We start from the raw sequence: 25,448 nt of genomic DNA on the forward strand, positions 1-25,448 counted from the left end.
GGACTAGATTGAGACTCACTCATTTCACACAGGCCAAAGAGCCATCAGATGGTAATGCTGTAGACCTGGTGTGAATCTGAAGTGATAACCACAAGATTGTCCTTCATCTCTGTGAGCAAGGCAGTGGACTGGAAATCAGGAGATCTGAGTGCAATTCCTAGCCATGCCACAGGCTTCCTATATGACCTTGGGCAAGTCACATGACCTCTCTGTGCCTTAGTTCCCTCCCATTTGGTCTATTAGTTCTCTTTAGATTCTAAACTCTTCCTGGCCAAGATTCTCTTTTATCAGGGGCTTGTGCGATGACTAGCATGATGGGACCCTGATCTTAGACTGGGCTTCTAGCTTACTACGGTAGGACAATGGATAACTAACGCTAAGTAATGACTTGACGTCTCTCAGTCCATTACTAATTCCTGTAACCGCTAGTGACTTACGTTTCGCATGAACATTGTACCAAAAGGAAAAAGAATCACATTTTTTCTAAAAAAAATTAAACCCTTTTTATTTGTATATTTATTTTATATATAAAAGAAATTAAAAAAAAGAACACAAACAAAATGTTTATTATGGCAATTCAGTTTTGTCGGAGGCCTCTGCTTGGGCCACTGCCTCTGGTCCACTGGAAGATAGCAAAGTCCGCCGGTTATAATGTCCCTTTATGATGCCAGAGTTATTGTTCTCATTAAGGATTTGCTTCTGTTTTTGCCTGTTAAGAGACTGTACAAGTCCTAATACAACAGCTGCTAAGGAATACTGTCCAGTCAGTTTTCTTGGTTGTAAGATTAAAGGATTTGGTTGTACTCTTCCTAGAAGAAAATATGTTTTGATTTTTCCTTCCTGTTCGCTGATACCTTTGACGTAAATCTCTCCTCGATAGTCGAAAGCAAATCCCTTGTCCTTCAGGATCAGATATGTTTCTTCAGGCACTTGTATTCTGCCGCTTACACCAGTGCTGTCCATTCGACTAGCTAAGTTAACTGTTTTGCCCCAGATATCATACTGGGGTTTCTTAGCACCGATAACTCCTGCTACAACAGAGCCATGGCTAATACCTACAAACAAAATAAAATCAAGAGGAAACATAATTAGACAATCAGGCAAGAACGTCTGATATACCAAGTTTGCAGTTATACTTTAGAAGTTTGCTTCAGACACATTCTTCTCTGAGTTTTAGGAAAAGGGTGGAAATAAAGAGAAATAAGGACATAAAATATTGGAACTTCTATCTGGATATTGATTGTATATTATAGCTATCACCGTATGATGTGAATATCTGTGAACTATGCATCACCTTGACACCAATAAACTTGGTACTGTACAAGGGCTCAGGATTAGCCTTTGTTCCAAGTAGGTTTGCCATCTTTTGGGAGTTTGTCCTGCAAGACAAACTTGTTAGTATTATGTTATCAGGATGTGACAGCATCATATTGTTACTTCTCATGAAAAGACATCATAACATCATGATGCAATTGCTTAAAAATATCATCTTTTCTTAGTGGCTTAGCATTATTTTGGGAAAGCTAAAATTGTCCTGCAAGCACCACTAGTAAATTTAAGACAAGGGGTAATGCTTAAGATTAAAAGAGTCTTATATGCCTATTTTAAAAGTAAATTCAGTACCGGTGAAAGGTGATAGATACACACTCTGGAGAGAAATTGCTGTAGAAAGAATAGTAAATATGGCACACGACCAGCTGATCCTTGCTGATCTTAAACACAAAAAAGAAGCTTACCAGAAGTGGAAGACTGGACAAATGACCAGTGAGTAAAAAAATTTTGCTCAGGCATGCAGGAGTGAAATCAGGAAGGCCAAATCACACTTGGAGTTGCAGCTAGCAAGAGATGTTAAGAATAATAAGAAGGGTTTCTTCGGGTATGTTAGCAACAAGAAGAAAGTCAAGGAAAGTGTGGGCCCTTTACTGAATGAGAGAAGCAACCTAGTGATAGAGGATGTGGAAAAAGCTAATGTACTCAATGCTTTTTTTGCCTCTGTCTTCACAAACAAGGTCAGCTCCCAGACTGCTGCACTGGGCAGCACAGCATAGGGAGGAGATGACCAGTCCTCTGTGGAAAAAGAAGTGGTTTGGGACTATTTAGAAAAGCTGGATGAGCAGAAGTCCATGGGGCTGGATGCGCTGCATCTGAGGGTGCTAAAGGAGTTAGCGGATGTGATTGCAGAGACATTGGCCATTATCTTTGAAAACTCATGGCGATTGGGGGAGGTCCTGGATGACTGGAAAAAGACTAATGTATTGCCCATCTTTAAAAAAGGGAAGAAGGAGGATCTGGGGAACTACAGGCCAGTCAGTCTCACCACAGTTCCTGGAAAAATCATGGAGCAGGTCCTCAAGGAATCAATTCTGAAGCACTTAGAGGAGATGAAAGTGATCAGGAACAGTCAGCATGGATTCACCAAGGGCAACTCATGCCTGACTAATCTAATTGTCTTCTATGATGAGATAACTGTCTCTGTGGATGAGGGGAAAGCAGTGGATGTGTTATTCCTTGACTTTAGCAAAACTTTTGATATGGTCTCCCACAGTATTCTTGCCAGTAAGTTAAAGAAGTATGGACTGGATTAATGGACTATAAGGTAGATAGAAAACTGGCTAGATCATCGGGCTCAATGGGTAGTGATCAATGGCTCCGTGTCTAATTGGCAGCCGGTATCAAGCGGAGTGCCCCAAGGGTCAGTCCTGGGGACGGTTTTGTTCAATATCTTCATTAATGATCTGGAGGATGGCATGGATTGCACCCTCAGCAAGTTTGCAGGTGACACTAAACAGGGAGGACTGGTAGATATGCTGGAGGGTAGAGATAGGATACAGAGGGTCTAGACAAATTAGAGGATTGGGCCAAAAGAAATCTGATGAGGTTCAACAAGGACAAGTGCAGAGTCCTGCACTTAGGACGGAAGAATCTCATTCACTGCTACAGACTGGGGACCGAATAGCTAGGAAGCAGTTATGCAGAAAAGGACCTAGGGGTTACAGTGAACGAGAAGCTGGATATGAGTCAACAGAGTGCCCTTGTTGCCAAGAAGGCTAACAGCATTTTGGGCTGTATACATAGGGGCATTGCCAGCAGATCGAGGGACGTGATCATTCCCCTCTACTCTGCACTGGTGAGGCCTCATTTGGAGTATCGTGTCCAGTTTTGGGCCCCAAACTACAAGAAGGATGTGGAAAATTGGAAAGAGTCCAGCGGAAGGCAACAATAATGATTAGGGGGCTGGAGCACATAACTTATGAGGAGAGGCTGAGGCAACTGGGATTGTTTAGTCTGAAGAAGAGAATACTAAGGGGGGATTTGATAGCTGCTTTCAACTACCTGAAAGGAGGTTCCAAAGAGGATGGATCTAGGCTGTTCTCAGTGGTACCTGATTGACAGAACAAGGTGCAATGGTCTCAAGTTGCAGTGGGAGAGGTTTAGGTTGGATATTAGGAAAAACTTTTTCACTAGGAGGGTGGTGAAGCACTGGAATGAGTTACCTAGGGAGGTGGTGGATTCTCCTTCCTTAGAGATTTTTAAGGTCAGTCTTGACAAAGCCCTGGCTGGGATGATTTAGTTGGGGATTGGTCCTGCTTTGAGCAGCGGGTTGGACTAGATGACCTCCTGAGGTCCCTTCCAACCCTGATATCCTATGATTCTATATATGGACAATGACAATGCAATCCTCCCCACATTGCCTGATCTGTACAGTTGAACCTTGATGTGGAAAGGCCACTTTTAAGGAACCACAGTTCTGCTGGGTATGTTTTGGGCTTATCCAGTAATGCAGTCTCCTATAATGACTGTCAGGTATAGGCATGTTACTGCTGTATCCAATACATACAGCTTATCACTTTTGTGTCCCATCCTATCTGTTTCATCCAGGATGCCAGGTTCCCCATGGCTGCAATTCAAAACCACTGGTGATCCTACAGGTCTGGTCAGAACTGGAATTAGATTTTTGTGAAAAGCCAAAAAATATTTTACCGCACTTAGAATAAGCTCTCATTTCTATTTTACAAGAGAAGCAGCTGAGGCAGGGAGATTAAATGAAAAAAACCAAGGTGAGTCAGTATCAGATCCAGGATGAGCTACAGTTGCTCCTGGATCCCCTTCTAATGCTCAGACCATCACACAACAATGTCTCTCTGTCAGATTCATGCGAGAGTGTACAGAATGTTATCATCCATTAGTACAATAGCTTGAACAAGAGATTATAAGCGTTATAAAAAGAGAACCAGAAGATTCTTTTTTAGGCTAAGTAGTAGGAGCCTGTACTTTGGGAGCCGGAAGGTTGGATTTCTATCTCTGCTCATGACTGAAGTCAATCTGACCACAGAAGACAAAATAGTTGGTGGTATTGAAATTCTGTACAACCACGTGATCAATATACAATGTCCTTGCAGGTCATAATAGGCAGCAGGTAGGTAATAGGCAACTGGTTTAAATCAAACATAAGGAAGCACTTTTTCACCCAGTGCACAAGCAACCTGTGGAACTCATTGCCAAAAGTATAACTGGGTTCAAAAAAGAATTAGATGAGTTCATGAAGATAGATCCATCAATAGCTATTACCCAAGATTGTCAGGATGCAACCCCATGCTCTGGGTGTCCCTAAACCTCTGACTGCCAGAAGTTGGGACTGGATGACAGGAGATGGATCACTGAATAATTGCCTTGTTCTCTGAATTCCCTCTTAAGCATCAGGCACTGGCCACTGTCAGAAGAAAGGATACTGGTCTAGATGGACCACTGGTCTGACCCAGTATGGTCATTCCTATGTTCTTATGTATAAACAACCCACTTTATTTCAAATGCTTGCACTGTACTTACCGATGCGGAGTTCAAAGTTGTTGAACGAATGCTTGTTGATCTCCTGTATACTTTCATTCAAAGCTATGGAGAAGTCAGCCAGAGCACACAAATGTCCCCATTTGTCTTCACATTGCTAAGAGTGAATTAAAATGGAATACATTATGTGAGTTTTGCATTTGCTGTAAAACAACTATCTCCCCAGAGCTAAGTATGTGAAATCATAATTCATAAGAGCAGTCTCATCATACCCTATTAAACCTCAGTGAAGTGGTTTGGAGAGGTAATACATTCCATTTATGGTGCACTGCTTACACATTTCGGTACAGAGATGCCTTGCTGTGAAATACTGTAAATGCTTTGCTTGAGATCAGGAATTTGATGGGTAATAATGGGAACAAGCAGGAGGTGGGACTTCAGGGGATAAAGTTAAAGCTGAGGGGGTGAGGAAAGAGAATCACAACTTGGCTTACGAGGAAAAGTAATGAGAATGGGAGTCAGGGGAATAAGGGGAGAAACAGCATTCAGAGTGAAAGAAGAAAAGAGAAGGCGAGAGAATTCTTTGAGAACAATTGTGATTTTCATTCGCTAGAAGTTCCAAATCTCTATTTTCTTCTAGTAAATATCTCCCTGTGAGCATCTAAAAATGACGCCAATATCCTTTACTATGCAGGAATGGATGAAGAGCATCACATTGACATCTCTACTTGATTTAAAAAGATTGAATTAGCCCCTTACCTGTTTTTCAGGTGATAATCCTGATACAGCCATGTATGTGCTGCCAATGGTTTTAATTTTTTCAATATCTTGAAATCTTTCTTCACCTAGTAACTAATGAAAATGAGACAAAACGCTGTTACTTCTATAGTACCTGATGCCAAATGCTGTAGAGTTAAATTGTACAAGTACAAAGACCTAAACTAATAATTATTCTCACAGTTCATTGTAAGGAAGATCTAATTTGGTAGAGCATCTTGTGTAATTGACAATGGCACACAGTTCGCTTGAACTTCTTTGTACAATGAGCTTAAAGCTTTTGAAGTTTCCATGCTAGGTACTCACAAAATACATTCAGTTAAACCCTGCTGTGCCCTGCAGGGCTTCTTGGCACATTGTATTATGGATAGTACAACATACGCACACTAAAGTCCAATTTAAATTCAGGCAATTGCTGCAGTTCCATCACACACAACACACACACACAGATACACATATATGTATACACACACATACACACAAACTAAGCATAAACAAACTGGAAAAAAAAAACAACCAGCACCCAAAACGTTACAAAATCTCCTTAAATCCTAGAGGAGAGTTCTCTCTTATTAGGCAAAACATTAAACACCCTTATACTATATATCACTAAGCAAAGTTCTTCCAATTCATGCTTCTGAGGTTCTCATTGATTAAAAGCTAAAGAGATTACGTTATTCAAAGCAAGATGCATACCACAGGCTTATCACAGATGACCTCCCATCATACTAACTCCATTGTATGTAAGTCAAGAATCTGGGGTCTTGGAAACATTGTATCTTGTTTATGGAAATCACACCACCTGTCTCTAATGGAATGGTGAACTGCCACCTATGCAGGGAATGTAAACCCATATGCCCTTCCAACCATGGAAAGGCCAACACATGACCTACTTTTATTTTCTTCTATCTGCTTGCAAAGCCATTTATGTGCCTTTCCCTGCCCAAAAGCCAGAAGCTTCAATGCTTTCTTAAAGAGAGTAATCATTGCTTGTAACACAGCCTTCATGAGCAATCTGATGGCAACAGATCAGTGTGAACAGGCGTTGGGGGAAAACAATTTTGGTAAAGAAACAGATTTCATTTTCAGCTTCCGAAGTGTTTTTGTAAACTGCAGTGAGCAACACAGTAATTTAAAAAGCATGACAAATATCTGAACTGTGCTCTTTTCAGGCGCAAAGAAGCCATTGGCTCTTAGATCATTTACAGAGAATATCTCAAGCTATCTTCTCTTTTGTCTTCTATTATTTTAAATACCCTTATATTTCAGCTTCAGCCATTTTATCAGCTGCTTCCTTCCATGTTTAAAACAATGGTTTCTTTTTCATTTTCTGCTCTGTGGCATCTTACAAAGATGGATTTTAATATTGTGGGAAAATATTCAAATTGACTCAGTTCTGGTTTTTCCCCCCCTTCCTTTGTTCACTAATTTGCCTGGGCAATTTAGGGCACATTTTCTAACACTAAACCTACCTTGATCCCAAAAACTAATTAAAGGCTTGGTCCCACATTCTTCACATATCCAAGCTCAGGGGATGTCATTGATCATGCAAAAAAATGCAAGATTGGTTCTCAAGTGTACACACACAATATTACCCAGTTGCATGCACCTGGGCATATTATGCAAGTACAATTTAATCAGTGAAGTGTGAAAATGTGATTCTGCAGTTAAATCATAATTTATATTTGTGACAGCATGGTGACGGCTATGGCAAAAGACTGATATCATAAACATGGCTTAAATCACTGCAGCGTAAAGAGAAAGGAAAAATGATCCGTGAAGTAGAAAGCCCTTATTAAAATACCAAAACAAGTAACAGCAGCACCAAGACACCACTAAAGTGGTAACCACCTTAGATTAAACTGATTAGATAGAAAATGAGATATCGGAAAAAAAATTGCCTTAGATCTGCAATTTTCAGGGCAGGGACAGTGTCTATGTGTGCTTCTGTACAGCATACAAAACACTGAGGGCTTGGCCTTGGTTGTGCCTTCTAGGATACATTGAATAATTATAATAATAGTTACATATAGTGGTGCTATAAAAAGGCAGCACAGTGTCCATATAGTAAATGTGCCTGTCAGTGCCTCTGAGCATGTCTACAGAATAGAAAATCACGTATAACTGCATTCTCAAATGACACGTTGTCACACTGAAAGACTCCCCATGCCAGTCCAGAAGTCATCACCTCCCGGCTTGTGCATCAGAGAGAGGCCTGGATAACTAGACAGGCCTTACAGCAGGTTCTGAAGGTCAGACTTTTGGAGCTTTGGGGAAAATAAGTTCCAGAGTCACATGCCCTCAAATACATAAATTTGCGGCCAGACTATAGCCTGGCCTTATGTGTCTGTACCAGGATATAAGAGGCAGTTAGACCCATGTGAGTCCTCTTTGGACTGCTGCTTTAAGTACACAAGGAAAGCAGGGCTCCATGAGGCTGGTGCTTCCCCAACCTGTGTGGGAATGTGGGGAGTAGGAGGAGAGGGTTATGGAGTGGGCAGTCTTGAATTCATCCTCACAATGTAGGTTATTTCTCCCGAGGACAAAGGGCAAAGAGGTGTGGGATTGTGACACTGTGAGGTAGCATACAGCTTCCCAGAAGCACAGGAAGCACAAAATGGCTGAAATTCAGCCAGAGAAGTCTTCTGTTTGTTTTTCTATCCTCAATATAGATCTACTACCATGAAGACAGAAGACCAGACAGTAGCAGTCCTGTTCACCAAATTATAGAGCAATCAACACTCATATCGGTTTTGGAGCATCGACACATCTGTTTCCTCAGGCTGATTACACCCAGAAGAGTTCTCCTGATGCACACCACTCCTCCTTATCTGCAGAATGCGATGGTGGTGAAAGAGGTGGTTTACATCACAGCCACAGCACATGACTTAAAAGTGTACATGCAGCAACTGGGTGAATCCAGAACAGGATTTTCACCACTAATGCTCTAACCTCCCTTCCTTCATGCTGCTTCTGCCACAGAAGGCATACCAAAGAGAATGATGCAGAAGGACATTTAGAAGACACCATATCTGTGTGTCAAGGAGAAAAGATAATTATATTGTGCCATCAGCACAGTATGTTCCTTTATGCAGCTCTCAAACTCAACTGGTGGGGAACGAATATCAACAGAAAAGGTCCTCTGCCCAGGTAGGTGCAAATCTGAGCCCTGATCTCAAACTGAATAAAGAATGGTTTGTTATCATTCAGTGACTCCATAATTATTTTGTTCCCCTCCACCTGCCAGATCTGCAAACTCAGTCTAGGCTCTGGCAGGCAAACTGGATTTGTTCCGGCTCACATGCCATCACCAACGACAACTACATTCCAGCTGCAGAATCTTTAACAGAAAACAATCCATCTCACTCTCTCTCAGCTGACTGGAGCAAACAGGAATAATAAGCAGTCACAGTGGATGGTGGTCACTGAAGTCAGCAGCTCTGACTCCAAATACATGCAGGCTGCAGAAACGTTGACTAAGATGTCACCATTTTTCATAATCACCCTACTAGTCCTTAACAGCTGCTGAGTAAAGCAATTGTTTTTCACAATCTTTGTATATGTAATGCTGAAAAGCAGCATTTTCCCAACACTAACAGGGCTGCTCCCAAGCTGTGCATCCAGATTTGCTCACAGGTCTGCAAATAAAAAGTAGGGTGAAATATTGGCAAGGAAGCATCATGCACACCAAGGGTGGGTCCCCTCCACCTTGTCCTTAAGTCAATATTTGCAAGAAAATGTTACCAGCAGACTTTCAGCTAGGGAATGTTGCACAGCTGAAAATGGGAAGCTAAATGACTTCTTTGTCTCTTTACAGTACATTTTGTTCATGCTTCTCAGCCTTTCCTTCTTTCCTGTGCATGACCATTAACTCTTTTCAGTTATTCTCTCTTATTTGCTTCCTTTCAAACAGCTGGGCTGCAGACCAGAGTCTAGCTGGAGTAAGTAAACTGCATCTCCACACTCGAAGTTGCTTAGCAGCTAGCAAGGGATCACATTATTTCATTTAATATCCACACCAAAACCTATTATACAGCTAAAGATGTCTGAGACTTAACATAGTTCCTCAATAGGCTCTTTATTAATCAGAGAGTACATGTTAGGGACTTGAATGTGAGATAACATTCATATTCTTGGTGAAAGAGATGTCTTTAGTGATCACAGCTACAGCAATATGATTATTCTGCCAAGATTGCACTCACATGCATGACAGGACTTCTTAAAATTAATTCATAGCATAAACTTTGCATTATCTTTGAGGCATAAAATTAGAAATCAGATCTACAAAGAAAAACAAAACCATTAATCAAGAAATATGGTGACAACTGGGTGTGAGCTTAGGTATAAAATCAGATATTTATACCTGTAAGGAGAGCTATGCAGGAGCCTAGAAGTAGCAAAGCTTGTTGAGTAGCCATGATATTTGAAAGGTAATTATGAAGATATACCCATGTCATAGAGCTGGAAGGGACCCTGAAAGGTAATTGAGTCCAGCCCCCTGCCTTCAGTAGCAGGACCAAATACTGATTTTGCCCAAGATCCCTAAGTGGCCCACTCAAGGATTGAACTCACAACCCTGGGTTCAGCAGGCCAATGCTCAAACCATAGAGACCTCAGATTGTGCCTCCTTATTCCTCTCTGACCATCACTACCTCACCCCAGCACTTGCCAGTCAGTCAAAATCCAAGATGTACCCACGACCAGCCTCCCTCTCACACTACCCTGGGAGAGGAAGGCGATGGTCCTGGTTTTGCCTCTTTGTGCCTCAGTTCCTCACCTGTAAAATTTGGATAACAATGCTTCTGGCACAGGGGCAATACGAGGATAAATTCATTTAAAATTCTAAGGCACTTAGACACCGTGGTGCTGGGGGGCACATAAGAACCTAGAGAAATGTATCTCCTCTACTTCATTCATGTGCTTATCACTCACACCCTCATCCTTTTCCTTTGGTGCCCTTTGAGATCCCATCCTTTCAATAGAAAAGCACTGTGAGCCTTGATTGTATTCCCTCTCACTTTATCTCCTCCTGACTCCAAATTCAGTGTCACAGCAACAGACCGCCATCCACTGTCCTTTGGTACCTTCCCTAGTGGTCTCAAGATTGCCACAATTCCGACCCTTTCTGAAGATTCTTTCTTGTTTATGTCCATCCCCGCCCTCTCTCCATCTGATCTTCAATCTTCTTTCTTAGCAAAATCCTGGAAATTCAGATTTTTTTTTCTGAGCTCTCTAATTTGCTTTTCCAAAAGCAATGCCCTGGATCTGGGGTGCTCAAGCTTTTCCACACTTTTACAGATCCAGACTAACACGGCTACCCCTCTGATACTTTTCCACACTGAAACCAGGACCTCTCTCCCATCTAGCTGGGATCAAGAACTGCTGCCATTTAGCAATAGGCGAAAGGCAGAGCGGTCGCAACCTACTGAAACTTGTCTGTATCCCCCAGGTTGACAGTCTCTATTGTTGGTAGTTTCCACTATGGCTTCCAGCTACTTCACAGTTCTTAAACTGTCCTTCTGCTCAAAGATCTTCTCAGGTCTAGCCCTTGTTCCTTTTCTCTTCTAATCCTTCCTGACTGCAGTACAGAATTTGATACCATCTATCTTGACATCACTATTAATTGATTGGCAGAGTTAGCAATAGCCTTGGACAACTTGTTTCCTGCTCTCCAGCTGCTCCTCTCTTGCAACTGGCAATGGTTACTTCTCTGCCATTAAACCTTAGGGGTTTGTCCTAGGCTGGCTTCTCTTCCCTTGTTTATCTTATTCCCCTTGAAGCCTAGTCTGAAATCAACCTTGGTTGTCCTTTCTGGGGAAATGATACCTAAATATAGCCCTCGACTTTAAGTCCTTTCCTTACAGATTATTAGCATCACTACGAAACTTAGTTCAGCTTAATATATCTAAACCTGTATCCTCCTTATCTGACCAGGCCAGCATCCTCAATCAAAACTCAACCATCTCTCCAGCCCTCGTTTACCATCTTCTTTCAAGAATCTGGACATTTGATTTGACACTGTTCACTATTTTTTCCTTCATATTCCTTGAGTCCATAAATTCATTGCCTTCAAAACAATGCTATTACTCTCTAAATCTGGACCACTCCTTTCCCAAAACTAGTGCAGATAACTTCATCCACTTTAACCATCAATACCAAGGTATGAGTCTATAGCTATATTATTTAGATGTATTGGGACAGATTCTGACTGCAATCACACAGGTGTAAATCCAAGTCATTCAACTAATTTCAGTCTTAACTTCACCTTACTGGTGTAATTAATATCAGTGCTTGGCACTTTCAGTAGAAGAAAAGATACACCTTGAATAGCAATTACAATAAAGACCAGGAACAAATATTGCAGGGACTTAGTAAATATGATTAATCAAGTGTCAGACCTGCTGATCTGGGCGTTCATTATTTAAAGTCCACCAAGCCCCCTTCTCTATTAGCTGGTATTACCTCATCGAAGTCTGCAATGATTTCATTCAGCAAACGGAGACATTCCACTCCTTGGTTATTCATTTCAGTTTGAGAATAAAAATCAGCAAACCCAGGGATGGAAGCAAACATCACGCCAACAGCATCATAGGACTGAGAGTATAACTCCTAAGGGAACAATAGGGAAGAAAAACAAGTTGGAGTGAAAAGTTATCCCATAGGTGGCAAAGGTCTGTGGAAATTCATTGTCTGCACTTCACAACCCATGTCTCTGTCTTTTTAAGAACAACTTAACATTTGTTTAATGAACAGCTCTGGACATGGCACTTCATAGGTACTATTGAGTTCTCTGGGAGGAGGCTGCCAACAGGGTGGCCAACACTTGTAATTTTATCCTGAGGCTCTTGCAATATTTAGTGCTTTTCTTAAAGACCCATCAGCTTGAGTCATGTGATTATGTAAGAATTTCAGCTTTAATTTAAAAGAAAAACATTTTCAGCCCTCATGGTTGTGGAGAAGCGTTGGAAATGTGTATCTGCAAGGCTTAAACACTAGAAAGCAAACAAAAAGAACCTTACATTAATTATTGTGAACATCTCATGATTTTTAAGCCACTCAATTTTTTTTGAAAGCTTGGGATTGGCAATAGTGCTGTTGTCTAATGGTAAGAACTGGGTTCTTGATTTCTGTTCTTGACTTTTCTACTGACTCACTCTTTAGTCATCAGCACATCTCTTCTCTCTGTGCAGCAATTTACCTGACAATAAAAATGGGAACAACCACCACCCAGGGGTGCTGTGAGTCTTAATTTGTTCAAGTTTGTAAAGTAATTCAAGTTCTTTGGAACACAGCTGACTTTCTTAACCCAGCCACTCCTTCATCTGTGATGGAGGTGCTTCTGCAGGGACAGGGGAACCATACAGAGTTCAAACTCCCCTTTCACAGCTGCAGTGCTCAGAGTAAAGCCTGGGGCCCTAATTATGGGAGAAGAGACAGTGTGTGAATGAATGAGTGTATATACATACACATATGTATTTTCTCCCCCAGTGCTGTCTATAAAACCATTCAGCTGAGCCTTCCCTTGCTCCGTTGTTCTATTTTTGGTAGGAAGCATTAAGATAGAAATAATAAGTCCATTGGAAAGTGCTTACAGTACACATCTCGGGAGTCATTTTTTGAGAGCAGGAGAATTAAGTTAATAGCCAGACATGAATTATAAGATTGATTGTACAGTAATCTTCCAGATGTTAACGCCAGCCAGCTCATTCATAAATCCTCCTCAGGTATAATCGCTCCAGGAAATTGCCTTGCAAAAAGCAGAGGTGGCAGCTGAAATACAACTGCAAGTGTATTGAATGCATCAGCATTGACCTACCAGGGATCTGGTTTCAATGCTTCTTTTGAAAATTATTTTAGCACTGAATATGAATGTGTGTGGATGTACATTATATCTCAATGGTTCAGTAGGATGGAGCATGTACTCTCCCAGCAGCCATAGTATATTCATGACAGAAGATGGCAGGGGCCAGAACTGGAGTTTATTTCACACTAAAAAAGTGCATTGCTTTTGCTCTCTTTCTGTCATATGCACACACACCTTCAATTGTGCATAATAACATTATGGTTTCTTAGCAATTTAATTCTTACAGAGTAGGAAATTCCCCAAGAGGTTAAACTCTTAAGTGCCTGGACATGCAACTTTTGAAGATGATGTCATCTTTTCCTAGCTGATACTTTAAAGCACAACTTTTAGAAAAAACGATGGCTTGTCCTGTCAGACTTATTTTGGCTAGTTACATCTATTTTCAAAAAAGTACTGTCTGACAAGTGGGATTCTGAACCCATTTAATTGTACTTCAAATAGCTTATTGCTGGTATCTTGATTCTAGAACTATTTGTGAACCCTTGGTTCATGATGCACAGTTTAAAGGTCTTGTATAACTCCAATCTGAAGCCTGATTTCCATTGTTCTTTAGAACTGTGGTTCTCAAAGCCGGTCCGCTGCTTGTTCAGGGAAATCCCCTGGCGGGCTGGGCTGGTTTGTTTACCTGCCGTGTCCTCAGGTTCGGCCGATCGCGGCTCCCACTGACTGCGGTTCACCACTCCAGGCCAATGGGGGCTGCGGGAAGCAGCGCGAGCTGAGGGATGTCCCGGCTGCCCTTCCCGAAACAAATTGATACGTACTTCATTATCTCGATCCTTCTCCAGGAAGTGACGGGCAACATGACTTGGCAGAATATTTCGTAGCATATTTTCATTGTGTTCTCTTAATTCCTTCATTTCGTTGATTTCTTCTTTCGCTTGAACGCGCCACAGAAAGTCCAGGCGGGCTGTGTATTCAAGCTATAGTTATGAAGAAAGGCAAACATTAAGTCTGATGAGATAAGCGCAGACACGCAATAAACTATTTCCCCCTAGAACATGTTTGCATTACTTAAAGAATGATATTATGGAGTCAGACATGAGATAAAGTAATAGAATAAATAGCTGGGTTAACAACATATTCTTCCAGCTTCTAGATCAGAAAATATATTCATCTTTTTACCTCTTAAGGACAAGCACTCTTTTCTCAGTGAACAGAAGTATGAAAAGCCCAACTTGCTTCAAGAAGGACTTTCAACTTTGAGATGCCTGAAGTGAGCTGTTTCTGCTGCTAGGGCAAACAGACATTTGCTTTTGTTCTTATATATGACAGTGGAAGCATAGGTCTGCAACCTTTCAGAAGCAGTGTGCCGAATCTTCATTTATTCACTCTCATTTGAGGTTTCACGTGCCAGTAATACATTTTAACCTTTTTAGAAGGTCTCTTTCTATAGGTCTATAATATATAACTAAACTATTATTGTATGTAAAGTAAATAAGGTTTTTAAAATGTTTAAGAAACTTCATTTAAAATTAAATTAAAATGCAGAGTCCCCTGGACCGGTGGCCAGGACCTGGGCAGTGTGAGTGTCACTGAAAATCAGCTCGTGTGCCGCCTTCGGCATGCATGCCATAGGTTGCCTATCCGAATATATGTCTTGTAGCTACATAAATAGTCTGTAGTTCCATTCAGATTTCATTCTGGTTCCAAAGGTTGCAACATTGCTATTGATTATTAGTATAACCATAGTGCCTAGTAGCCCCAATCATGGGCCGGGACCCCAGTGCAGTAGGTGATGTACAAACAGGATCTCTGGAAAAGAAGCCCTAGAACATGAGGCAACGGGTGGGTGCAGCCAGATGCGGAGAGCACAAGGAAGAGTGAGACAATAGTGGTCAGCATGATCGGCCATGATCTCAGGATACCAGCTGCCTCACCATTGTTTAGATTTTTGTAAGCATCACATCCAATAAGAGAGTTTTAATGGGGGGATCGGAAGGAAGCTAATGCAGTTCAATCCTTCTAGAGGTGCAGAAGCGGTAACTGATTGAACTATGGAAAGGTACTGAAATAGTGCGGTTGTGTCTGTGTATGGATGCCATCGAACATGTCAAAGAATGATTGATGCTGTTTGGGATGATACAACCAGGAGTAAGAGTCAAACAACTAGAATGGGACTATTTCAAATGAGCGAATAGGCCCATTTTCTGACTGTGAAATGCATTAGCCAATCAAATGATTTGCCAACAACAGTGATTGAGATCCCAGCACTAGAAATTTTTGAGAGCAGACCAGATAAGACACTTGGTATCTTTGTCTAGAGGATAATCCTGAATGGGTGGAGAATGGTAAACAAGGAATTTAGCTATTGTCACATTGTAGCAGTCTAGTGGTCCATCCAGTTCAGTATCTTGTCAACAACACTGCCATGTGACAGATGTTTCTGAGAAAGGTGCGAGAAATCCTGCATGGACAGTTATGGGATAACCTAACTGGAGGGAAAATTTCTTCCTAACTCCCCATAGCTAGAACTGAGTTTAATCCCTGCAGCATGCAGGTTTATATCTCATTCCAAACTTGTATTTATTTTGCATTATTTTCTAAAACTCTTGTCATCCCTATGAATCTGCTAAGCTCTTGATCTCTGTTATATCCATAGCAATAAATTCCACAGGCTAATGGTGCACATTCTGTAAAACTATTTCCTTTTACCAATTTTTTTCACCTTTCAATCTCATTGAATGCCTCCATGCTCTTGTGTTATGAGACAGGGTGCAGATAAGACCCTGATCTACCTTTATGTCACCAGGATAAAATGGCCTAAAATCACCTCTCATTTACTTGCCATGAGATCCACTGGTGAATTCTGAGAAATTACTGAAGCTTTAGATTAACAGATTTATAGATTCCAAGCCCAGAACGTTCCACTCTGATCATCTTGTCTGACTTCTGTTGTAACACAGTCCATGGAACATCCCCAAAATAATTCCTAGAGCATTTCTTTTAGAATAAGCATCCAATTTTGATTTAAAAATGGACAGTGATGGAAAATTCACCTTGATCCTTGGTAAATTGTTCCAATGGTTAATAAACCTCATTGTTAAAAATTTACACCTTTCTAGTCTGAATTGGATCATGTTATACCTTTCGCTGCTAGACTGAAGAGCCTATTATCAAATATTTGTTCCCTATATAGGAATGTATAGGCCATAATCAAGTCATCTCTTAATCTTCTCTTTGTTAAAATAAGTAGATTGAGTTCCTTGATTTTGTCACTACAAGGCATGGTTTCTAATTCTTTCATCATGCTTCTGGCTCTTCCCTGAACCCACTCCAATTTATCAACATCGTTCTTGAATTGTGGGTATGTGACAGGGTGCAAGGCCTCCCCTCCACTGCTGTCCTTGGTAGAATATTAGAATAGAATATTAGAATTGGAAGAGACCTCAGGAGGTCATCTAGTTCAATCCCCTGCTCAAAGCAGAACCAATACCAACTAAATCATCCCAGTCAGGGCTTTGTTAAGCCAGGCCTTAAAAACCTCTAAGGATGGAGATTCCACCACCTCCCTAGGTAACCCATTCCAGCGCTTCACCACCCTCCTAGTGAAATAGTGTTTCCTAATATCCAAACGAGACCTCCCCCACTGCAGCTTGAGACCATTGCTCCCTGTTCTGTCATCTGCCACCACTGAAAACAGCGGAGCTCCATCTTCTTTGGAACCCCCCTTCACGTAGTTGAAGGCTGCTATCAAATCCCCTCTCACTCTTCTCTTCTGCAGGCTAAATAACCCCAGTTCCCTCAGCCTCTGCTCATAAGTCATCTGCTCCAGCCCCTGTGGCGGGACGACGACTCACCAGCACGGAGCCTCCTGCTTCTTGTCCAGGGAATTAGCCCGCCAGCCTCCGCAGCGCCTCTGCTGGCTGGTGTCTTATCTTGCCACTGGCCCCTGTGTCCCTCCCAGACCCCGGTGCCCCTTCTCTTAGGGTTCTGCCCCCTCCAGTACCCTGCAGTCTCTCCGGGTCTCCCCTCCCCAGGGAACCACCAACCCCCTATCCCCACCTCGCCTCAGTCTTTGGCTACTGCCAGTCACCATCTGGCCCCCGCTCACTGGGGCAGACTGCAGAGTAATTGCCCCTCATCATCAGCAAGGAGGGTTTGGACTTGCTGCCGCTGTCTACCCTTGGGCTGCCCTCTGCAACCCCAGTACCTTTTCCAGCCTTTAGGAAGGCATGCAGCCTGGGAGGGTTTTCCAGGCCACAGCTCCCTAGCTCCTCTGGCCTTTCCCCAGCCCTGCTACAGTCTAGGTACCCTGCTCAGCTCCCACCAGCCAGGCCTATCCCTCTCAACAGCCAGAGAGAGACTATCTCTGTTTAGCTTCTGGCCTCAGCCCTCTTATAAGGACCACAGCTGTGGTCAGCGACTCACTTGGCTTCTCACAGCTGTTCTCACTCCCTTTCCCTGCTGCAGCCCTCTCCAGGGCTGCTTTTAAACCCTTCACGGCCCGAGCAGGGTGATCACCCTGCTACAGCCCCCTAATAATTTCTGTTGCCCTCTGCTGGACTCTCTCCAGCTTGTCCACATCCCTTCTGTAGTCAGGGGTGGGAGGCGACCAAAACTGGATGCAATACTCCAGGTGTGTCCTCACCAGAGCCGAATAGAGGGGAACAATCACTTCCCTCGATTTGCTGGCAATGCTCCTACTAATACAGGCCGATATGCCGTTAGCCTTCTTGGCAACGAGGGTACACTGCTGACTCCTATCCAGCTTCTCGTCCACTGTAATCCCCAGGTAACCCCATGAACTGCTCAGACTCTCTTCTTTTAGTGTCCACTCAGTATAATTTATTCCAGTTCCCTCCATCAGCACCTGTAGTGTGCAACACAACAGCCAGAATCCCTACGACCTTCAGTGCCTGTTTATTAGGGCCCTTGAGGAAAAGAGAGTTCTCTTCCTTCGGACCTCCTTCAATCTGGGCACAGTCGGCCCTATCCTCCCTTCCTCTAACACTTCCTGCCTTTTACCAAGCTAGTCAATTTATGGACTAATTAATTCCAGTTATCCAGCCTCCCCATCTGAATAGCTAATTCCTTCCCATTTCCTCAATCTGCTGACACTGGGGAAACTAACTTGAGCCAACAGTGATCAGAGTGCTGACCCATCTCTTGGACTTCAGTACTCTGGCACAGGGCACCAGAACTGGATGCACTAATCCAGAAGTGGAGGCACCAGTGTCAAATACAGAGGTAAAATAACCTCTCCTCTCTTACCTGAGAATCCTCTCTTCATGCATCCCAGGATCACATTAAATGTTTTCGCCACAGCATCACACTGGGAGTTTATGTTCAGCTGATATTCCATCATCACCCACACATCTTATTTAGAAAAAGTATGTTCCTAATAGAGTCCCCCATCCCGTAAGAATGGCCTGCATTCTTTGTTCCTAGATGTACACATTTACATTTAGCCATGTTAAAATATATATTGTTTGGTTGCACCCAGCTTAACAAGTGATCCAGATTGCTCTGTATCAGTGACCTGTCCTCTTCATTATTTACCAGTCCCCCAAACTGTTTGTTATCTGCAAACTTTATCAGTGATGATTTTATGTTTTCTTCCAGGTCATTTGTAAACATGTTAAATAGCATAAGGCCAAGAACAGAGCCCCATGGGACTCTGTTAGGAACATACTTGTTCAGTGATGATTCCCTGTTTAGAATTACATGTTGAGAACTATCAGTTAGCCAATTATTAATCCATTTGATGTGTGCCATGTTCATTTTAAATCATTCTAATTTTTCAATAACATCATGTGGTACCAAATCAAATGTCTTACGTGAAGTTTATTACATCAACATTGATACCTTTATCTACCAAACTTGTAACCTCCTCAGAAAAAGATATCAAGTTAGTTTGACAGGATCTATTTTCCATAAACCCATCTTGATTGGCAGTAATTACATGTCCCTTCTTTAATTCTTTCCTAAACATCTGCTTAATCATTGTCCTGCCCAGGATCAATTTCAGACTCACAGACTCTGTCACTCTATTTACCCTTTTTAAATATTGGCATATTAGCTTTCTTCCAGTCTTCTGGAACTTTCTCGGTGTTCCAAGACTTACTGAAAATCAACATTAATGATCCAGTGAGCGCCTTAGCCAGCTCTTCTAAATCTTTTAGATGCAAGTTACCCAGGCCTGCTGATTTAAAAATGTGTAACTTTTGTAGCTTATGTTTAACATCCTCCTGAGATACTAGTGGAATGGAAAGAGTGTTATCACATGATATGACTACATCATCTGTTTTTACCAAATACAGAACACATATTTATTGAACTCTTCTACCTTTTTTGCGTTATTATTGATAATTCTAATATTTCTATCTAGTAATGAACAAATACCATTGTTAGGATTCTTTTCCTTCCTAGTATCAGAGGGGTAGCCATGTTAGTCTGGATCTGTAAAAGCAGCAAAGAATCCTGTGGCACCTTATAGACTAACAGACGTTTTGGAGTATGAGCTTTCGTGGATGAATACAATCTGAAGAATGCATCTGAGGAAGTGGGTATTCACCCACGAAAGCTCATGCTCCAAAACGTCTGTTAGTCTATAAGGTGCCACAGGATTCTTTGCTGCTTTTTCATTCCTAATATGTTATAAAAAATCCTTCTTATTGTTCTTAAATGAGCTGTCTGTACATTTCTCTGTGGGTTGCTTTTGCTTCTCTTATCAATTTTCTATAAGTTCTACCTTTTGATTTATACTCACTACTATGAACTTCCATTTTCTTCCATTGGTTTAATTTAATTTATTTATTTATCTATTTTTATAGCTCTAAACCAGGTTGTTATTTTAACCAATACAGCCTTCTTCCTTGATTGTCAGATTGTGCTTTTGGGGGCATCTAACAAAGTATTCTTAAACAATTCCCAATTATTCTTCACATTTTTACCAGTTAAATTCTTCCTCCCAGATGACTTGGCTCATAATTGTTTTCAGCTTTGTGAAATTGACCCTTTTAAAACATGATATGTATATAAAACTGTTGTGGACTTTATGCTATGTGCATGTTATAAGATGATCTAGTTATAATCATTTGTATCTAAGCTACCACAAATTTTTAGATTTGTGATCAGTTCTTCTTTATCTGTCAACATGAGGACTAATGAAGAATTCCAGAGTTCAGTGGAAAGACTCAGTGGGAGATGAATCAGTCTCCAGAAGGGTTAGCCTGTACTCCAACGACAAGAGGGAGTTTTAACATTACATTGAATTTCAAAGCTTCCCTCAATTTTCCTTCTTCTCTCTTTCCCGTAAGATTCTTTTCCATTTCCCAAATTCTCTCCTGCTTTCACCCCTCTCCACATTCAGAGTTATTCAGATGCTGAAAGGTCTGAGGAGGAATGCTGGCTTCTTCTCCATCTGCATTGATGAATCTCAAGCAGGTGGAGAGAAAGAGCTTCTAAAATACATATAACTAAATTACAAGACGCTCTTTACTGCAAGTATGTGGGCTTAATCTCCCTTGGGATTTAGTAGAGAGGAGTAGCGCCAATGGAGTAACACGGTAGAGAGGGTGAGAAGCTGAGATAATTGTGTTTATTTTGTGGTTGAGAAATAGCTACTTAGGCAAATCAGTCCTACCAGCCAGAATGCAGAGCTCTGCAGAACTGAAATATTATCCCAGTGTAGTGGGTCATAAATGTATAGCTTTCCAGCACCCTAGTTTGTGAAAATCCTTTCTTTTCAGTGTATTTCATAGCACCTTAAAGTGCCATACGTTGCGTTAAAAGATAAGCATGCTGAGCTCTGGTCACATTTTGCAGTCTAGCCATACTGCAATGTACTTTAAGTGAGAATCAATTATTGGCTTGGAATTTCCTATCTATCTATCTATCTATCAAATGCTGAATGTATTCATGAAAAGCTACCTGGAAAAATAGGGTAAAATTAATCTACTGACAGTAAGGAATAAATCTGGCCTAAAGCAACCATCTCTGAACTAAAACAAACAGAGAGAGTGATTGGCTCCAGTTTTATAAGGACTCTTGATAGGCTTATCTGGGGTGGAGAAACAGGGGGACTTGATTCAGCTGTGGCTTGTTTGGTCCCTGGCTGCAGTTACTGAAGCCTCCCTTTAGCTGCTTAGGCAGAGTGTTAGAGGTAAAATTAGGTCTAATAGATGCTTTAGCTGCTATCCAGAGAGCTAGGACCCTGGAAGCATTTCCCTGTATGGATTTTATCTAGAAACATTTCTGTTTTGTAGGGGAATTGTACGTGCTGTTCTATTTTTGATGTGTTTTTAAGGTATGTTCTAATTCTATGTAATTTGGGCTACATGATTTTTGAATGAAATAAATACTTCAGTATAGAATAGCCATAAGACTGGGACTGCCTGAAATGTCAGAACAGTTTTCCTGTACAACGTCATTTCAAAATATTGTTGTAAGTCAAATGCTTTTAGAATAGAATTTTCAGGTTAAGAATGCTTGTTTTCGTGTTAAATTAGATTCCTGGTATGGAAATATTTGATTTATGTTGATACCATATATTGCTAAGGGAACTATTTTTAATTAGGGGTTTAGCATGACTGATTTTTCCAGACTTATTGGCTGCATCGGAGATTCTTTAGGAAATTCTCTCACTGTGACTAGACAGCCTTGCTCTGTCTCGATTGTGTCTAGAGAAAGCAATTTAAAAGCCTGTGTGTGCAATATTAGGGATGGACTTGAAATGAAGTTTGTGAACCTGCATAAAGAACAGCAGACAGCTAACAATTCTGAAATGGAAAACACTCACATTTATTTTAACACGAATCTCCTGTTTAATAAATCTTCCTATAACAGCATGCCACAGCCTATTCTACCATAGCTGAGTGAGGAGAGGGATGAGAGACTGTTGGTAGGTAGCTTTAGCCAAAGGCATTATTTTCTCCTGCAGTCTAAACTTTTATAATAATAATAAAAAGAGATATACCTATCTCCTAGAACAAAAAGGGACCTTGAAAGGTCATTGAGTCCAGCCCCCTGCCTTTATTAGTAGGGCCAAGTACTGATTTTTGCCCCAGGCCCCTTAGTGGCCCCCTCAAGGATTGAACTCATAACCCTGAGTGTAGTAGGCTAATGCTCAAACCACTGAGCTATCCCTCCTCTGCTAAGCAGCATATGTCACACAGGGTGAAATTCTGCTGTATTTCCTACTCAGTGTTCATATGGAGATTTGCAGAATGCTTACCCTTAAAAGTTGCTAATCTGTTTGCTTTATCCCTATCTTTAAAAAACTGGCGTCTATTTCAGATGCTGCTGCAATTCAACAGGTTTCATGGAACACAGAACAATATAGGATGTTGGATACAATGGTTTTGGCAGGAATAGCCCTAGGCCAAGCAGCACACCTTTATGGTGTCCCCTGGAAGTTGTTTAGGGTGACCTCCCTGCTTGCCCTCCAGTAGAACCAGCCTGGGCACTGGGCAGGTACATTATTAAATGTACAAGTGGCTGCTTTTGTATAGGGCTAAATTCTCAGTGTTCCTAGTCCTTGTGCTCTGTGGTGCATTTCACAAATCTCCAGCAGGTGGATTCATGTTATTATCTGGCATCTCAGCTTTCATTTAAAAAATAGTAAGTTTCTAGCCTCATGGTTGCAGATAAAAGCTTGAAAACATGAACCTGAAAGGCTCCAAGAGCAGAGGCAAATCAAAAGAACCCAGAATTTACTATTTTTAAAATCTCATAATTTTTAAGCTTATCTCATGATTGCCAAGCCATGTGTTCCAAAATGTGGCTTACTAAAATCCTGATCCTACATCCTTTTCATTTCCTGAACCTGTTTCCTACATTCATCTTCTCCCTTTGGACATATTAAATCAATCACTTCACAGCATTTCCCCTCATCCCTAAAATATTCTGAGCATGGTTCCTTCATCATATCACTCCAGTTTTACACCAATGCATGCTGAAATCAGTGTCTTTGCTGCAACATCATACTGGAGTAGCAGCATGAAGAATCAGACTGTCGTGATTTTTATTTAGCATATTTGAGGATTTTTTGCTTTTTGTTACGCTTTAAAGATTTTTTATTTTATATATAAATACGAGAATCTTTTCTATGTTCTTCTTTGAGGTGCTTTTAATGTTCTGTTTCATCCACTTCTAAGACATTCTTTCTACTCCACACCATTCAATACTATGTAATTTGAAAAACAAACAAAAATCCCAACACAAAGGCATTTACAATTATTTCAACCCCTTTCTTGCAAATCCCCATTATCTCCATGTTTCCATAGTGATTTCCTTATTTTTATATATCTATTTCTGGAGAGCTGGGCTCTTTCTTTGACTTTTACATGCTTTCAATATATTGCTGAGGTGAGTGGAAGCTGAAATTAGGAGACAGCAAGGAACATAAGGTGACACAGTGGCATATTATATGCAGCATATTATTAAGGTTGCCTGATGTTGCCCATTATAAGACCCTGTTTTCAGTTGCTTATAACTTTGCCAAACTATAGCTGTTTTGACTGAAATTTTTCATGCCAGGTATCTGCATCAGGGTGTTTTGGGAACATTTCAGCCAGAATCATTTAGCCATTTCTGAGAATGAGGCTAGGGAAAAATACATTTTGTCAATGTTAAAAAAAAATGTGGGCAACCGTTATTGAAAGTTCTAATGCATGCCTATGTTTGGAGCAGGGTCTTGAAAATTGGCAGGGGGTGGCCTTTGTGTCAGCAGTGTGAATTAGCACAGGGCAAGGTTAGACAGGATGGAGCAGAAGGGGTCAAAGCTTGGGGGAAATATGCAGAAGAGTCTGTGCCCATTAGAGAACACTCTCCCCACAGAGCCTGGAATGGAACCCAAGATTCCTAAATCCCACCATTTTTCGGTAAGTATTTATTATACTACTGGCAAAGTGTGCTTCTCATCCTCTTCTAGAGCAAGTCCCCATAGAGGATGACAACCTACTAATGCTATCAGTTACTCCATTAGCTCAAGTGGCAGAGATCTCTGTGGTGGATCTAAAGGTTCCAGCCCTGCTGATTACCCTGTATAGGTGTCCATATGATACCACGTAGTGGAATTTCTGTTTTCTTCTGGGTTTTTTTAACTGGGAAATTACATATAAACAATATTGAAAGAACATTAAGGTTGCAAACTCAAGCACTTTAAATGTTAGGAAATGCCAACATAAGCATTTCCCATGTAACCTTAATTTAGCCCTTTTGTGCACATGCATTGATACTGCATTTAATTATATGATCACATGCTATTTTTTCTATGGCTAAATGTCAAGATCTCCAGAAATAAGAAGTGATTTAAAAACACCTAGGATCACGTTCTGCCCTGATTTACAATGTGTAATCCGTTTGCTTGTTGCAAGTCAGGGCCAAATTTACACCTCAGTGTAGTCAGTGAAAGTAACTCTACATTATTGTCCAAATCCTAGTCTGTGTAAGGGCTGGTCTGAATCACAGCCCCTGCATTTGTGAGAGCACAAGGGCTGCTGCCAAGTTGATTGTCCCTAGGAATAATTCCCTGGAAAGAGTTTAAGAACATAAAGAGCCATGCTTTCCCCATGCTCTCCTCTCCTCCCAGATGGCAGAGGGGAGTATGCTGCATCCCCTAAAGGGCTGTAGCAAATTACTCCTATCCCCACCAGCCCAACCAGGGAGCTCCAGGAGGCATTGCATCTTCCTGAAGCAGAACGACTCCAAATGCCACCCGCTACCCCAGAAGTGCTGTTCCTTCATGTTGCTCGAATGCAGCACTGTGGTTTGATGCCACAACTTAACCTTGCACAACTTGGGGTGTTCTAAGGGCTTGATCCTTCAGTGATTACTCAGAAAAAAACTTCAGCTGAAGCCAAAGGGGGGTTTTCCTCACTGGTCTAGGACTGCTGAGGGTTAGATCTTAACATTCCTACTGTATAACCCCAAGGAGTTTAGACTTCATTAGAGACTGACACGGCCCTAGACTGGTTTTGCAACAACTTCAATGAGGTTTTACGTTTAAAATTCCAGTAGCACAGATGGGTTCAGATCCTGGCCCCATCTTAACCATAACTCTCAATTTCAGAGGCATTCT

At 41.4% G+C, this 25,448-nt stretch overlaps 1 protein-coding gene across 1 annotated transcript in view; it reads right to left on the minus strand.

Annotated features, from left to right (window-relative positions):
• Nucleotides 1-567: 567 nt before the first annotated feature.
• ADCY8 (adenylate cyclase 8) overlaps nt 568-25,448 on the minus strand; it is a 182,148-nt gene continuing 157,267 nt past the window's right edge. The window contains exons 14-18 of the mRNA XM_050940609.1: nt 14,188-14,346; nt 12,025-12,171; nt 5,545-5,637; nt 4,828-4,942; nt 568-1,055 (exon numbers count right to left, since the gene is read on the minus strand). Coding sequence (XP_050796566.1) covers nt 568-1,055; nt 4,828-4,942; nt 5,545-5,637; nt 12,025-12,171; nt 14,188-14,346 — 1,002 coding nt within the window. The remainder of the gene's footprint in view (nt 1,056-4,827; nt 4,943-5,544; nt 5,638-12,024; nt 12,172-14,187; nt 14,347-25,448) is intronic.

Source organism: Gopherus flavomarginatus, chromosome 2 (genome assembly GCF_025201925.1).
Source record: "Gopherus flavomarginatus isolate rGopFla2 chromosome 2, rGopFla2.mat.asm, whole genome shotgun sequence".
NCBI lineage: Eukaryota > Metazoa > Chordata > Testudines > Testudinidae > Gopherus > Gopherus flavomarginatus.